Source organism: Drosophila miranda, chromosome XR (assembly GCF_003369915.1).
Source record: "Drosophila miranda strain MSH22 chromosome XR, D.miranda_PacBio2.1, whole genome shotgun sequence".
Lineage (NCBI taxonomy): Eukaryota > Metazoa > Arthropoda > Insecta > Diptera > Drosophilidae > Drosophila > Drosophila miranda.
Genome location: NC_046674.1, coordinates 49,511,064 through 49,527,780, shown reverse-complemented (window position 1 = coordinate 49,527,780; position 16,717 = coordinate 49,511,064). Strand labels below are relative to the sequence as shown.

General features: G+C 41.7%; 1 protein-coding gene across 1 annotated transcript; it reads left to right on the top strand.

The window, feature by feature from the left end:
* The first annotated feature begins 3,064 nt into the window (after window positions 1-3,064).
* LOC108164927 (40S ribosomal protein S19a-like) lies at window positions 3,065-3,612 on the top strand. Its single transcript, XM_017300915.2, has one exon. It carries the CDS (start codon window positions 3,110-3,112, stop codon window positions 3,578-3,580), a length of 471 nt encoding a protein of 156 aa, XP_017156404.1. The 5' UTR covers window positions 3,065-3,109; the 3' UTR covers window positions 3,581-3,612.
* The last annotated feature ends 13,105 nt before the right edge of the window (window positions 3,613-16,717 follow it).

Genomic DNA, 16,717 nt, shown 5'->3' with positions numbered 1-16,717 from the left:
TCTTCCTCGACTCCTGGGTATGAAAGAACCAGCAGACCTCCCATCAGCTCTACACCTTTGTTTAAAATTAGAAAACCAGAACTATCGTTCCAATTATGCTAACGCCAAAGCACCCACTATTGGATTTAGGGGATCAAACCAAAAACCAATTCCAGCACCCCTATCAAATATCAACTATAATAACTTTAGGCAACCTCTTCAGTACCACCAGTATAATCAATATAAACCTTCAATTCCTCCCAGACAAAACTATAATTACCAAACACCTCAAGTTACACAGAGTTATCCCCGTCAACAATTCCCTCAGAATAACATTCCGAATCGTCCGATCGCACCAAAGCCAATGCCAAAACCAGAACCAATGGAGATAGATCCAAGTCTCCATACTAGAAATGTCAACTATATGAATCGTCCGCATTTTCAAGCAGGAAAACGACCCCCAACAACTCAAAATGTAATAGAAAAAAGACAAAGACAATTCAATATCCAAACTGGCGAAGCCGACGAAACTCAAACGAACTCTTCGCCTGATGCATTAAATTACTCAACTTTGGCTGAATACGAACAACTGAAAGATGAGTATGAAAACGAAAATGACTTTGAACAAACCCTTGAGGAGTATGCTCAAGAACCAGATACAGACAATAACGACTCGAATCTCGAACAACTAAGTGACTTACATTTTTTAGAATAAAAAACTCCTCACTACCCTATGTAGAGTGTAGATTGAGGAGTGGACAGACCTTAAAAATCTTAGTAGATACCGGCTCTAATAAAAGCTATATTCAACCCCAACATGTTAATAACCCAATTTTAAAACAAAAACCTTTTAACGCTATCACCGTTAGTGGTAGCATAAAAATAACACACCATAAAATTGCAAACCTTTTCAATATCCCTAATATTAATGTAAAATTCTTTCTGTTACCCACCTTAAAATCATTTGACGCCATACTAGAAAATGACTACCTCAAAGAATTAGGAGCAGTCATTGACATAAAAAAACGAACACTAACAATAAACAATGGTCATGTTATTCCGAAAAAGGAAAAATTCTTGGAAGCAGTGAACGTCATATTCAATAGGACAGAACATCTAACAGAAACACAAAAACTAACCCTTGAAAACCTCTTTAAAACACACTCTAATTTGTTCGCAGATCCAAACAGAAAACTTACTTACACCACAAACATTAAAGCAGATATCCGCACCACCTCTGATACTCCAGTTTATTCACGATGTTACCCCCTACCAGTGGGATCCAAAACAGAAGTAGAGAAACAAATAAAAGAACTACTAGATGACGGGATAATTAGACCATCTAGGTCCCCGTACAATTCCCCCGTATGGCTGGTTCCGAAAAAAATGGATGCCTCTCAAAAGAAAAAATTCAGAGTAGTTATCGACTACAGGAAACTAAATTTAGTTACTGTTGCCGATAAATATCCCATTCCAAATATAAATGAAGTTTTAGCACAACTAGGAAACAACAAGTTTTTTTCAGTACTAGATCTTAAAAGTGGTTTCCATCAAATTCTATTAAAAAAATCAGATATCGAAAAAACTGCATTCTCCATCAACAACGGTAAATACGAATTCACACGTCTCCCTTTTGGACTAAAAAATGCACCGGCAATATTCCAACGCACCCTTGACGATATCCTACGACCACATATTGGTGAAATCTGCTATATTTATATTGACGACATAATTATTTTTGGGAAAGAAGAAAAAACACATGCGAAAGCCGAAGAAAATTATGTAGCAAACGAAAAAGAAATGCTAGCAATAATATGGTCATTGAAGTCTTTGAGAAATTATCTCTATGGGGGAGCAAAGGTAAAAATTTACACCGACCATCAACCCTTAACCCATTCCATGAGCGAATGGAATGGAAACGCGAGAATAAAACGATGGAGAACATTTTTGGAAGAGTACGACTATCAGCTAATCTACAAACCAGGAAAAGCCAATGTAGTAGCTGACTCTTTGTCCAGAATCAAAGAGATAAACTCCATCACGACACAAAATAGTAGCCAAAGTTCCTCCGAAAGGTTAATTCATAGTATGGAAATACCAATAAATGCTTTTAAAAACCAAATCTTTATTATTCCAGGAAACGAAAATAATTACAAATTTAGTATACCATTTCCAACATTTCATCGACATGAAATTACACAAAACACATTCACCGAAGCTGATTTATTACAAATATTAAAAAAATACCTTGACCCCTCCGTTATTAATGGAATTCAAGCAACCGAACATATTATGGGACAAATCCAAAAAATATACCCATCAAATTTCTTCCAATACAAAGTTAGATTCACACAAAGTAGAGTAGAAGATCTAAGTAACGAAAGCCAACAAGAAGAAGAGATCTTAAAAGTTCACAACAGGGCCCACAGGAATGCCGTAGAAAATCAAAAACAACTCATCGAAAAATTCTATTTTCCAAAAATGAAACAGAAAATTTCCACTATAGTAAAGCAGTGTCAGATTTGTAAGGAAGTAAAATACGACAGACACCCCACTAATCCCGAAATCGTGGAAACACCAATACCACAATATCCAGGTCACACTATTCACATTGATATTTATTCCACAGAAAGAAATTTAGTTTTGACAGCAATAGACACATTTTCCAAATTAGCCCAAGGAAGAATCATCAAATCCAAATCCATCGAAGATATAAAACCATCCCTGCATGATATTCTGTTTTATTTCGGCGTACCAAAAAATGTAGTAATTGACAATGAAAAATCCTTAAATTCAGCTTCCATAACGTTTATGATGAAAGACCAATTGGGAATTCAGATATTTACAGCTCCACCCTACAAAAGCTCAGTAAATGGACAGGTAGAAAGATTCCATTCAACCCTCTCAGAAATAATGCGGTGTTTAAAAAGTAAAGGAATCTATAGCACATTTCAAGAATTACTGAATCAGGCCATTTACGAGTACAATTTCTCGATACACTCAGTAACCAACAGAAAACCGTTAGAAGTATTCTTTGGTAGAAACGTAACAACAAATCCTGACCAATACGAAATAAGCCGACAAAATAATAAGTCAACCTTTTTTTTTCCGGTTGACTTTAACAAGAAAGATGCCAGGTGTCACAGTAAAGGATATTGACCAGCATGCCGTTACCAAGGCGGTTGCCGTCTTCCTCAAGAAGACTGGCAAATTGAAGGTGCCCGACCAGATGGACATCATCAAGACGGCCAAGTTCAAGGAGCTGGCCCCCTACGATCCCGACTGGTTCTATGTGCGTTGCGCCTCGATACTGCGCCATCTGTATCACCGCAGTCCCGCTAGTGTTGGCTCCATCACCAAGATCTATGGTGGTCGCAAGCGCAACGGTGTCCACCCTTCGCATTTCTGCCGTGCCGCTGACGGTGCCGCCCGTAAGGCTCTCCAGGCCCTCGAGCACGCCCGCCTTGTCGAGAAGCACCCAGAGGGTGGCCGCAAGCTCAGCTCCATCGGACAGCGTGATTTGGATCGCATCGCTAACCAGATTGTGGTCAAGCAGCGCGATGCCGCCAAACAGACGGGTCCCCTTGTCATTTCCAAGTAAACGTGGATCGCACATCCAATCGAAGTCTAAAACATTTTTAAGCTTATTATTTAAGCGTTTCTTGATTGAAGCGTGTTCTCAGAAATGGGAAAATTAAAATGAACAACAAGAAAAAAAAACCGATAATACTATACTCACCAGGTCAAGAAATATTCGTAAAAATAAACACACGGTTAGAATCAAAATTGTCTCCAAGATTTAAAAAAGAAACAGTAAAAGAAGACAATAACACTACAATTAAAACTGTGTCAGGAAAAATTGTTCACAAAAGTAACATAAAAAGTTAATAACTGTCCGATATTCATAGGTCCATGTCCATGTCCGTATTAAAATGACTAAAGGTTATATTATATGAAATAACTACACCCAAAACTAAAAGATTTATCCGATTGCGGGTTCCATCCGATTATAGCACCACGAATCGGAAAATACCCGAAAATACAATTTTTTTACGATATTCTTCATTCTCTTCCAGATTGATAACATCATTACTCCTCCTACAATTAGTAGCTGGATCTATCGAAATAACCAACTATACCGATAGCCATGTTTTAACCATTCATACTAAAACAGGCAAACTAACCTCAGAACATACAAAACTAATTCATGTCATAGATTTAACACTAATAAAACAAACTCTAGACCAAACTCTTTGGTACATAGAAAAAGACCTAAAAAATAATGATTTTTAAAATACCTTGGACCATGAAATAAACCAAACTTACCTTATATTAAATACACTTACACCCACTCGACACAGTAGATCTATAGATATGATCGGCACGGCATGGAAATATATAGCCGGAAGTCCCGATCATGATGACCTAAATATGATCCAAAATAATCTTAATGATATAATTTCAAATTATAATAAGCAAATAGTAATAAATACACAATTTGAGAAACGAATAAACAAACTCACAGAAATAAACAATAGACTCTTGAATACAATAAAAAAAGACAATTCATTCAGAAACGAAATAGCCATTAGTATACAAATTCAAACCCGACTCATAAAAGAAGAACTAACGAGGTGGAACGTTGTGAGTTGCTGCGGACACCGCAACTCTACAGTTACATATACCCGATACTAAGTCAGTATGGCTCTCCTGCGGCAGACGCCGCTAATATTGAACCACACGACAAAGAGTGCGTGCGAGAGAGACAGAAAATCAGTCTGAGCGTGACGTCGGGCGCTGCGTAGCCACTGAAAATTGATTTCTTGCTTTTGGCTACAAAAATGATCCGATCTGATCCAGATTCAGCAATCTGATAGATATGGTCATTATCTATGATTCTGCGTTTTTAGTTTTCTCGGATGTGCAAAATTGTGGATGCAACAGATTTTCGTCTTTTGTGGGGGCGGAAGGGGGCGGGGCGAAGTTTTGAAATATTTTTGTAGCAGTGACATATCACAGAAGTCTGGATCCAAAACATCGTTGCTCTAGCTCTTATAGTCTTTGAGCACTAGGCGCTGAAGGGGACGGACGGACGGACGGACGGACGGACGGACAGACGGACAGACAGACAGGGCTCAATCGACTCGGCTATTGATGCTGATCAAGAATATATATACTTTATGGGGTCGGAAACGATTCCTTCTGGACGTTACACACATCCACTTTTACCACAAATCTAATATACCCCAATACTCATTTTGAGTATCGGGTATAATCAATGTAAAATATGCAATTCAATGGGCAAAAATAAATATAGTAAACACATTCCTTCTTAACGAAAACGAAATAGAGACAATTAAAGAAAACTTTGAGGAAATACTAACCCCACTCAATTCAATAGAAGAAATGCTTGAGTTTGCAGACGTCTCAATTTTATATATGTAATAAAAACACATTACTCTATATTATTAAGATCCCTAAGTTAGAAAAAGAAACCTATAAAGATATCATTATTCGACCGGTCGTCCGAAAAAACCTCATTGTTAATTTACCTTTCCAAGAAATATTTATTAATGAATTGAACACTTACGGAATTAATAAACCATGTAAAAACTACAATAACGTAAAAATTTGCAAAACAAATAATGTAATCAACGATAACTGTATTAGTAGATTAATGATAGGGAAAGATTTCTCGTGTAACTACAGCAATGCAGAACACATCGAACCTATAGAAGAAATAGATTCCGACTCACTCCTCCTAAATAACTTCAACGGAACAATAAAATGGCAAAACGGCTGTGAAAAACTAAGGGGCACGTACTTACTAAAGTACTGGAACGATACAATAAACATTAACGAAAAGAAATTTACAAACATTCACAAAACTATAACCAAACCACAAACTCCAATGGTACAAGTAGGCCCATTGCAAGAAAAACGCATAAAAATACTTTCTCTCAAAGCACTCGATGAACTTCACATCAACAATACGAAACACTTAAACTTCCTTCAAACTCACTCCTCAATAAATAGTATGACTCTTATTACGCTATTTACAATTGCAATAATACTGATCATAATATCACATGTGTGTCGAAAACCACAAAAAGTGATACTCAACATTCCTCCAGAAATACCAGACATCAAAATCAAAACCGATACAAAGATACCAACAAACACAAACCAAAATCTTGAATTTAATAACATACCATATTTCTAAAAATTAATTTGAGGACAAATGAAATAAGAGGGGAAGAGTTAACACCCTAAGAGTTCAATACTCTTATTTCCAATTAAAACAGAAAAAAGTATAAAAATTCTTGCCCAATAGTTTATTACCCAATTGTAATAACAATGCGCAAGAATTCTGTCACAATTTACACAAAAAGTAAAAACCATTTCCTGCCTAAAACAAGAACCGGAACATTGTATTTCTGGAAGTGCTTATGCGCTCCACTTCAAGTCAGCACTTCACGAGAAACCATCGCCCCCACCCCGTCTTCGACGTCGCGACTGCGATAATGTCGACAATGCATTTCTGATGACTCCGCTGCTCTTCACCCCCAACATCGACCAGCAACATTGACTTCCTATTGCCGGTCAATAACTGCAACTCCGCTGTCGCCACTGACGCCGCCGCCTACAATAATTCTGAAGACCCCAACAATTCGGCCTCTGCCGAAGTTCCTTTGCCGCGTTCATCGATAGGTTTCTTTAAGAATTATAATTCTAGATTTAAGCAGTCACATTCTGATATTCAATAAAAGCACTTCGCTAAAGTGAACAGAATCAAAATAATCTTTTATTTTGTCCTTCGAATAAGGATAAAATTAACTTATATATAATGGGAAGTCTTCATTTATAATCTCTTAGTTTCTTATATATATATATATATATATATATATATAGTAAAATATGCGACACTCGAGCTCAAGTTTTAAAAAAGATTTATTTATTTACTTAAACTTAGTGTAAAATTGTTAGTTAGTTTCTCCGACGATGACTAAGGTCAGATGTCTTAAACGGAATTAACTTGGGTGAATTCTCCGACGGTGTCGCGATTGACGTTTGTCTTGAACAGAACTGAGCTGCCTACTTAGATGTAGACTATTTATATTACGATGCTCGGATTGGGATTCGGAGGCGTTGGCTTCGGCTTCGGCTTCGGTGACGGAGTACGTGACTCGATCGATATGTGGGAAAGGCGGCTTTTGATGAAAGGCTTTCGCTGCGTATGATCGGTGTTGCATTACTTGGGGGTGGCTGAGAATATGGCCTCCTTGGTTTTGTGTCCAATTCTGATTGGTGAGCTAGGATAGCGTGGTTCTTGAGAATCGATTAGTAATTGATCTCTGGAGGGTGGCGTGATTCTAGTGCGGCTGGATACGCGGCATCCATTGTTTTATGTTCGACTCCTAGCTTAGGGTGTTTGTTTACATTGCCGGCTATCGGCTACAAGTGGTCCACTTCGAGCGTGGGATTGTTTATGGGATTCGAGGCTGAGGGTGTTGGATTGTTTATAGTATGTGGGTGCAGGGTAACAGACATAGATAAGGGTATGCGGAGCATGGACTATAAATATGTCACTCCCCCATCGTTAGATTTAAGCCTGTCCTCAGGCGATTATCCTTGGATATAGTTCAGGTGCATCTAAAACTGTGCACGCTGGGAATTCTCCGTCTTCGTCTAAAGATGTTTCTATGTGTGAGTCGGGTTTAGGCTTATTGCTTTTACTTAGATTAAACAATTTGTAACTTAATCCTATTATGATTATGACAAATAGCAGTATTGAGATTACATGTAATACATTACTTAATCGAGTATTTTCTACTACGATTTCTTTGGTTTGCAAATAAGACAATGGTTTAATTTTTGTTGCGTTATTGTTGATGTATATGTATGCTTTGTGCAAATTCTGGTATTGAGTTAGGTTAGGTTAGGTTGAGGCGGCTGCCGGGCTCGCTCGGAACCCGTCACACTTAGGCCGGTTTCGGCCCGTTGTGATACCGCATAGGATCATTTCCTTCCTGCGTTGTGAGACTTCCTGTCAGCAATTATCCCATCCAGATGCTCTCACAAAGTTCGCTATCCTCCTGGGACATAGTTTGGACATCTCTGAGATGTCGTGTAGAAAGGCTGAGCCCAGGTGCTGTAGCCTTCTTCTGCTGAGAGCTGGGCAGGAGCAGAACAGATGTTCCACTGTCTCCTCCTCTTCCTCGTCTCTACAGCTGCGACAAAAATCGTTATATGGGGCCCCCAGCCTGTTAGCGTGGGTGCCTATTAGCCAGTGTCCCGTGAGGGAACGTGTGACTACGCTGCACCTTTTCCTGCTTAACTTGAGGAGCTCGGAGGTGCGCTTCATGTCCATGGTCGGCCATGTTTGCCGAGTTGTGCGACATCGTGGCACTGTTTGCCACATATCGTTTTTTAGTCGCTTGTATTGCTCCCTTATAATGAGCTTACAGGTGGCCATTGGCATACAGATATCCTCCTTGTCTTGGAGAAGGGGGATTGTAGTGCCAGATCTGGCCAGCTCGTCCGCTATACAGTTGCCCTCGATGTCCCGGTGGCACGGGACCCAAATCAGGCTAATAGCAAATTGCTGAGCCATCTCGTGCAGAGATTTGCGTAAGTCTGCCACGGTGGCCGAGTTCGAGGAAATCGCGCTTAGCGATTTGATCGCAGCCTGGCTGTCGCTATAAATGTTTAGCTTGGTTGCCGTGACGGCAGCCGCTTGTAGGCAGTCTAGAGCCTCCCTGATTGCTATGACTTCCGCTTGAAAGACACTGCAATGATCTGGGAGTCTGAAGGAATGCCTTATGCTTAGCTGTTCAGAGTAGATTACCCCTCCGACTCTGTCGTCCAGCTTTGATCCATCTGTGAAGATGTTTATGGCCCCATCTGGGCCTGGGAGTCCCTCGAGCCATTCGTCTCTGTGAGGGATGATTGTGTCGAAGGGAGTGTCTGTGTACTCTCTTGGAACTTGGTAGTCTGTTTTTGAGGGGACGGTACTGCTATTATTTAATATGGCTGAGTGACCTATGCACTGTGTCACCCATTGATCTGAGTCTCTTAGACGTATTGCTGCTGCTTCTGCCCGTTCCTTTTCTGCGAGGTCAAGGCTCTGTAGGCATAGGATGGCATTTAGCGCATCATTTGGGGTGGTGCGAAGAGCTCCGCTGATGCATAGGGCGGCAGTCCGCTGGACTTTGCCCAGTTGCTTGGTGATCGCCCTTTTTGATAGGGCCGGCCACCACACCGTAACTCCGTAGAGTAGTATTGGTCTAACTATAGCTTGATATATCCATTGGACTATGCTTGGGGGTATGATGGGGTATGATATCTTAGCCCAATAGCTTTTTTGCATGTGTAGAGTGCAGTCATTGCCTTCTTCACTCTGTCTTTGACATTCAGGTTCCAGCTAAGCTTCTTGTCAATTACCAACCCTAAGTAACTGGCACTGTCGCTAAAGGAGAGCCTGCATCCATGTAGTATTGGTGGGTTGAGGGGCGGGACCTTGTATTTATTTGTGAATAGTACGAGTTCCGTTTTTGAGGGATTTACTCCCAGACCGCACGATTCTGTCCAATCCGACAGTTGCGCTAGCTTTGTGGACATTAAGTCGCACAGTGTTTGGGGGTATTTCCCCGAGAAGATAATCGCCCCCCCTTCTAGGTCACATAGAATCTTGTTGACTGCTATGTTCCACAGAAGAGGAGACAGGACACCACCTTGCGGGGTGCCTCTGTTGACATACCTTGACTGGGCGGACGATCCCATCGATGATGTCACTGTCCTGCATGTGAGCAATCAACGTTGTTGAAAGCTCCCTCAATATCGAGAAAGGCTATGAGTGAGTACTCTTTGTGATGCAGAGATTTCTCTACCGCTGAGATCACTTCATGAAGAGCCGTTTCCGTGGATTTCCCTTTCCGGTAGGCATGCTGTGCGCCTGACAGCAACTGAGGGTGTATAGTTGTCCTCAGTTGCAGCCCGACGAGTCTCTCAAAGGTTTTGAGGAGGAACGACGATAGGCTGATTGGTCTAAAGTCTTTTGCAGCTGAGTGCGAGGGTTTCCCAGCTTTGGGAATGAAGACTATCTTTGCCTTAAGCCATGTTCGCGGGATTGTACCCACAGCCAGTATCTTCCTGAAGATACCTTGTAGCCAGTTGATGGCCGTATCCCCGGCCTTCTGAATTTGGGCCGGGATTACCTGGTCTGGGCCTGGCGATTTGAACGGGTTGAAGCTGTTTATTGCCCAGCTTATGTTACGTTTTGTGAGGATGTGATCCATCGAGGTTACCGGTCCCTCTCCTGGAAGATGTGCCGTCTCGATGGTTGTGCACCCTGGAAAATGTGTGTCTAGTAGAATGTGCAGGGACTCCTCACTGGAGTTAGTCCACGTGCCGTCATTCCTTTTAAGATACCCTACCGAGGGGTTAGTTTTTGAGAGAATCTTGCGAAGCCTTGCGGCCTCTGACGTTTCCTCAATTTCCGAGCAAAATTTTTGCCAAGAGGCCCTTTTTGCTTTCCTTGTTTCCTTTTTATATAGTGACAGACTGATTTTGTAGTCTGCCCAGTGGCTCTCCTCGTTCGCGCTTTTGGCCCTGTTGAAGAGGGTCCTGCAGCTTTTACATAGGATGTCTATTTGTTTTGACCACCAGGGGGTTTCTTTTTCCCCCTAGGTTTGCTAGAGGGGCATGCTGCCGCGAAGGCTTTGTTGCATGCCTCTGTGAACCTGTTCACTAGGCGATCTAGGTCGTCTTTTGTGTCAGGGCATGATGGTGCTTTGGAGGGGAGTAAGTCCTCCAGGGCTGAGCTATATTTTTCCCAGTTGGCTTTCCTGGGATTAATATAGTGCTTAGGTTTCGGACACTCGAGGGATAGTGTGGTCTCGATGTATCTGTGGTCAGAGAAAGAGTGGTCATCAAGGACTTGCCAACTCTTGACTATGTCTAACAGGTTGGAAGACACTAGGGTGATGTCAATAACCTCCTGTCGATTTTTAATTATGAAAGTGGGGTTGCCCCGATTACAAATAAATAGATTTGAGTTAAGGATGAAGCTGAAAAGTGACTCACCCCTTACATTTGTGTTCGAGCTCCCCCATTGAGTGTGGTGAGCGTTGGCATCGCAACCTATTAATAGGTCTATGTCCGACCTCTCGCTGTCGCTGGCTAGTTTTCGAACAAGGTCGTTGGGAGGATCGTTTCCCTCATGGGCCATGTAGGACGACATCAGCCTTAGATGTGTCCCTTTCAGCTCTAGGCTTGCCGCCGTGCTGTCGCTATCGCTATAATTATGGAGCAGAAAGATATTAAGGTGCTTTCTGGCGAGAATGCAGGTGCGGGTTTTACCTTCATGTTGAGCTACAATTATCTTGTACTCCTTCGACCCTAGTCCACAAACCTTGTCTCCCACTATCCAAGGTTCCTGGATCAGGGCTACGTCTGCTCCGCTCTCTTCGAGGCGGAGTATAAGAGCAGCGGATGCTGCTTTACAGTGGTGGAGATTGATCTGAAGGAGCCTCAAGGACATCCTTAGTGTTCTCCACCACTGTAATGTCGGCATCCGGATCGTCCGACTTCCTCGTGGCAACACATCGCCTCGAAGTCGCATCTCAGCGTGCCATCGGTGGAGTAGCCCTCTGGGTCTATCTCTGTGTGATCGTCGGGTGCTTCGATCTCCGAGGCAGCGTCCTGCTCGACTGGCTTGTCGACAGGACGTGCCTCGGCCGCCGCATCCGACTTGTAGACCTTTACGGTCACAGAGCTGAACCCAAAATTGAGCTCGCCTTTGGCAGCCTCAATCGGGGCCAGCGACTCTTTGTTGGCCCTGTGTCGTCTCAACTTTGACCACCTTCCAATCCGCTGTTGGGAGGTGGGGGTTGCATCTTTGCAACATTTTTAGGATGCGCTCCGGCTCCTTCATGGAGGCGGGCACCCAGACTCTCGCCCTTGGTCTACTGGGCACTTCGCTCCAGTCTACAGCGACGTACTTCGCCCCTGGGTAGACTTCCCCGACTTGCGCTACCGCTGCTTTGTACAGCTGTACGGAGCGCTCGTCTTCACAGGCTACGATTTTTATGCAGCCCTGGTACCAGCCCATGTCTTTGCAGACGGGGGGGGTCCAGGCTGCTTTTCCAGCAGCTCGAAGCAGCGGTCGGCCAGTGCCGCTTCCACCCACTTCCACTGGTTTCTAGGTATCCGGGAGTCCGCGCTGCCTTTGTCCAGGACGCCAATCAGCGTCCTTTCTCTGGCAATCTGCGCGAATGATGTGTTAGGCAGCACTTTGGAGCGCTTCGGTGTCGGCCCCGGAGTCTCTTGCGAGCGCTGCCTTTTTGGCTGAGGGGCTTCCTTCTTCGGTGCTTCCTTGCCAAAGTTCGGCAGCACCTTCGAGGCCCACTTAACCTTCTTTATCCATTTGTCCGTCGGGCTGGACATCTGGCTTGCGTTCTGCCGACGGAGTATATTGCCAGCACTCCTTCTATCGGCATATGTAAAAGATTTGGCTTGGACACTAGTAGATGGTGACTCATCACCCGCCACTTTACTAGCAGGCAGAGCAGCCGCAGGATTGCATAGCCACTCTGCCAAGGTATCGGTTTTGGGAGCCAATTCACCACCCACCCCGACACCGGGATGGGACCCCTTTGGGCTCCCCCTAGCATCTTCCGCCGCGCAGGTTTTCCCTGCTGATTTGCGGGTCGGGCCAGGCCTTTGGGCCGCTGCCTTCCCCTGTTTGGGATTGCTCCCTGTTGGCATTTGGGGAGTGCCAGACTCATTTTTTTTGTTTTTAAATTCTTCCATTCTTTTCCCACGAGCTGCAGAGAAGGGGTACGGTCCGTCCGGGCAGAGATCCACGTTGCCCGGATAAGGCATACTTAGAACAGGGGGCTGCCAAGTCCCTGAGCTCTCCGTTAACGACTGGGCTAGTTTTATATACCGGGCCCCCAGCCAGGCTGACTCTCGGCACGGGTCGAATAACACTCTTAGTCCGGCCCGGTGTGAGCTGAATGTGGGGGGTTGGGATGTGGGTAGGTAGTGTGTAGGGATAGGGGAGTGTGTGAGCTACTTATACGAGGCGGCACCACAAGCGCATCGTCAGTGTTGCTACTTCGCGAACACCCGCTGGCTGTCCGGGGCTGCTTATTTTCGGTACTCTCCCTAGGGATGTCCGATTATTCGCAGCTGACCTACCTATATGACCTGTATATAGGTAGGTCGTTCGCTATCCGCAACCTGCGACCCGTCCGGTGGCCTCAGCTAGGCCCCCTTTGAGCCACCTCACGAGCTCATCAGACCAGATGGTATTGAGTTAGATATTAAGAATTCATTTAATTGTACACTGCAATTATGTATTTTTATTAATGCGTTGCCTTCTACTTTTATTTCTTGGTTTAGTCAATCTTGGTTTAATATGGTTTTTGGTAATTTCCAAGTTAACAATATATTGGGTTCTATGAATCTTATTTGAAAGTTTTGGTGTGCTTTGGTGTATGGACATTTTGTTGCTATTTGTTTGACTATTCCTGATATACATTCGTCATTTATTTTTCGTTTTGATTCTTTCTCATATACCTCGTTTTCTAGAACGTAATAACTCTTTTGCGTTAGGTCAGTGAGAATGTTATTGTCTTCATCTGGATATGGGACAATTTTAAGTATAGGAATATTTCTGATCTCTCGTGGGATGTGGGAAATTATTGGTATTTCGTTAGTGTCTGATTTAAACCAGGTATATGTTTTGATATTTAATAATTTCTCTGAACCGATGTGTTTCAGATAATCCTGCTTTAATAATTTTTTATTAAAAATCCCTAATCTTGTTAGCTGCATGCCTAGTTCAATATCCTCTATGTACTCAGTAAAATGTTGAAGGTTAATTATTAGTATTTCTAATTGCTTATTTCTATCATTATCCTTGTTTAATTTATTGACAGCTTCTATGCCAGAATTTACTGCTTGAATTATTAAGTTTAATTCGTTAGCTTGAACACTGTGGCTAGCCAGATTGTCTATTTTCCCTTCTAGTTCGACTTTATCATCTTGATCTAACGTTCCAATTAGATATTTATAGATTGTGCCTACTGCATTTATAAGGCCTCTTTTGTTTCTTTTGGCTATTTTTATGCCGTTGAATTCACGTTGTAATTTCTCGACTAAATATTGAACTTGGATTACGTTATTAAATTGGGTTGCCTGGTCTAGTAAACTCTGATAAGTTTCATCTGTTCTTGTAATATGAATTGTTAAATAATGATATTCATAATTAATGGGTATATTAATGGTATCTGTTTTGAATATGAGAAATCCATTCCTTGAGTTGATGGGATCTATCCCTATATTCTGTCCGGTAGACTGTAGGACGGTGAACATTAGTAAGATTATAATCTTAATCATGTTGTAGATTCCCAGTACTCTCTTCGGGAACTCTGCAATTATCATATTTACTTATTTAGATTTTTTTTTCTTTTGAATTTCGATTTATAGTGGGTGATTTTCCTCCCTCTATTTTTCTCTTCAAAGTGCTTTTCGTCTATCTGCCGAATTTCCCCTGTTCTTTTGAACGGATTGGTTGTTTTTGTTTTAACTAGGGGTGCACTCTTGTAGCGTGTGTTTACTTCAAAGTCGATTCTATCGTTATTCAAATGATTGATCTTTCTAACCTTATTCAGTTGGGTGTTATGATCTGGTAGTCCGGCGTACAGGAAGATATCAGCTGGGGAACTTTTTGTAGTATTATGAACCGTTTTATGGTTATAAGTGTGAATTTTGTGAGCCTGTTCTCTATGTTATCCTCGCTTGAAATAATTCTTAATTTTTCATTGATCGTTTTATGTAGCCGTTCTACATCAGAAACACCGTTTTTACTGGTAGTGATTTCGATTTTCACATTTTCCGCATTCAACCATGCTTGCAATGCTGCGCACATAAAGGCTGAATTTTTGTCGGCTTTAATTCCCTGTGGCTTGCCCATTCCGTTAAAGACTTTTATGATGGCTCTCTTTGTTTCTAACCAGTTACGACTCTTAACTTCTACAAGGGTAGCGAACTTAGAATATACATCGATGCATGATAGGAATTGTTTGTTTTAGCAACGTTGCACGTAGGACATTCATTGATGATATTTTGGATTAACTTTTGATAATCGGGGTAGTAGAATTTTCCTTTAAACCAATTATTGGTCTTTTCGATACCTGGGTGAAGTAGCTCTTTATGATTCTTCAATATTTTTTCCTTGAATTCGGAGTAGTTCGGAATATCTATGAGTTTGGTACTGGATTTAATCAGTTTAGTCAAGTGATTGGGACTGATTATCTCCAGGAATTCCCTTTGAATTCCATTTCTATTTCATTATGGAAATATACTCTCTTTGGTACACACATATTTCTTTATTATGTCTTTTGCTAATGACTCTGTCATTTCAGTAAATGTGATTTTTATCAGTATCTTGTGGAAATAGTGGGATGTTTCTTCCTTATTCTCATTACCTTTAATCAGTTCTATTTGCCTATTATAGTAATTGATTGGTCGCTCTGTAAGTGGAATATAATTTGTATTATCTTCTTGCGCGCTATAGACCGTTGCACAATCACTATTAATGGTTTCCCCAAGTAGGTTTTCGTTAATCTTTACTCTTGATAGCGCATCGGCTACATGGTTCTCCTTTCCTGGTAAATATTTTATTTTGAAGTCAAATTCATTTAATTTGATCTTCCATCGTTGTAGCTTCATATTTGGTTCCTTGAGGTTATTCAACCAAACCAAGGGTTTATGATCACTTAATATCTCAAACGTTCTACCAAACAGGTATGATCTGAAATACTTAGTTGCCCAAACTATAGCTAGTAATTCTTTTTCTATTGCTAAATAATTGATTTCGTGTTCATTTAGGGTTCTACTTGCGTAGCAAATTGGTTTGTGGTCTTGTGACAACACCGCTCCTAATGCAATGTTACTTGCATCGGCTGTTAACGTGAACATTTTGTCGAAATCTGGGAATGCGAGGATGGGGTCTGAGGTGCTAAGTACTTTCAACTTTTCGAAGGCCTCGACGTATTTTTCCTCTGTTGGGTCTATGACTGCTCGTTTCTTTAATTTGAGTGTCATAGGTTTTGCTATATTAGCGAAGTTGGGAATGAATTTCCTATAGAATCCACATAAACCTATAAATGACTTTATTTTTGTAGTTGTATTGGGTATGGAAAAGTTTATTATAGCGGATATTTTCTGTGGATTAGGTACTATGCCGTTAGTTGTTACTACATGGCCTATTAATTCCGTTTCTTTCTTCAGGAATTCACACTTATCCATTTGAAGTTTAAGTTTTGCATCTCTCAACTTTCCAAAGACCTTTTTAAGTGACAACAAATGTTCTTCCAATGACGTGGAATAGATAATGATGTCGTCTAGATACAAAAGGCAATCTTTGAAAATTAAATCTTCTAACAGATTGTTCATACATCTTTGAAATGTGGCGGGGGCAGTGGTTAGCCCAATAGGCATACGAGTGAACTCGTAATGACCTTGCTTAGTAGAGAAAGCTGTTTTTGGGATTGAGCTAGGTTCCATAGGAATTTGATGGAATCCTTTAGCTAAATCGATTGTTGTGAAAAACTGGCACCTACCTAGTTTGTCAAGTATTTCGAAATTTATCCTTGATTGTCACCTCGTTTAGACTTCTATAATCTACTACCATTCGATATTTTTGCTTTCCTGAAGCATCTATTGT